Genomic DNA, 254 nt, shown 5'->3' with positions numbered 1-254 from the left:
TGCCAGGCACCAGTCAATTGTTGTAGTTGTTGTTGGCAGATGTCGAAGGCTGCACCTGCAAAGAAAGCTGCGCCCCCCCCAGGATGCACCATCGACATCAACGATCCCAAAGTTCAAGATGCAGCCATTAAAATCCAGGCCTCGTACCGAGGGCACAGGTAAGGGGCAGGGGGCATGAGCAGGAGGTGAGGGGGCAAGGTGCAGGGGCAGGGGGCATGGGGCAGAGGGTCAGGGGGCAGGACAGTGGGCAGGAG

The 254-nt window shown here is 60.2% G+C and overlaps 1 protein-coding gene across 1 annotated transcript in view; it reads left to right on the top strand.

Annotated features, from left to right (window-relative positions):
* The first annotated feature begins 9 nt into the window (after positions 1-9).
* LOC122546890 (SPEG neighbor protein-like) overlaps positions 10-254 on the top strand; it is a 14,615-nt gene continuing 14,370 nt past the window's right edge. The window contains exon 1 of the mRNA XM_043685506.1: positions 10-158. Within this exon, the coding sequence (XP_043541441.1) occupies positions 40-158 (119 nt within the window). The 5' untranslated portion in view covers positions 10-39. The remainder of the gene's footprint in view (positions 159-254) is intronic.

Source organism: Chiloscyllium plagiosum, unplaced genomic scaffold (genome assembly GCF_004010195.1).
Source record: "Chiloscyllium plagiosum isolate BGI_BamShark_2017 unplaced genomic scaffold, ASM401019v2 scaf_11322, whole genome shotgun sequence".
NCBI classification, from domain to species: Eukaryota; Metazoa; Chordata; class Chondrichthyes; order Orectolobiformes; family Hemiscylliidae; genus Chiloscyllium; species Chiloscyllium plagiosum.
Note: the sequence above shows the minus strand (reverse complement) of the source record. Positions and strands in the feature narration are given on the sequence as shown.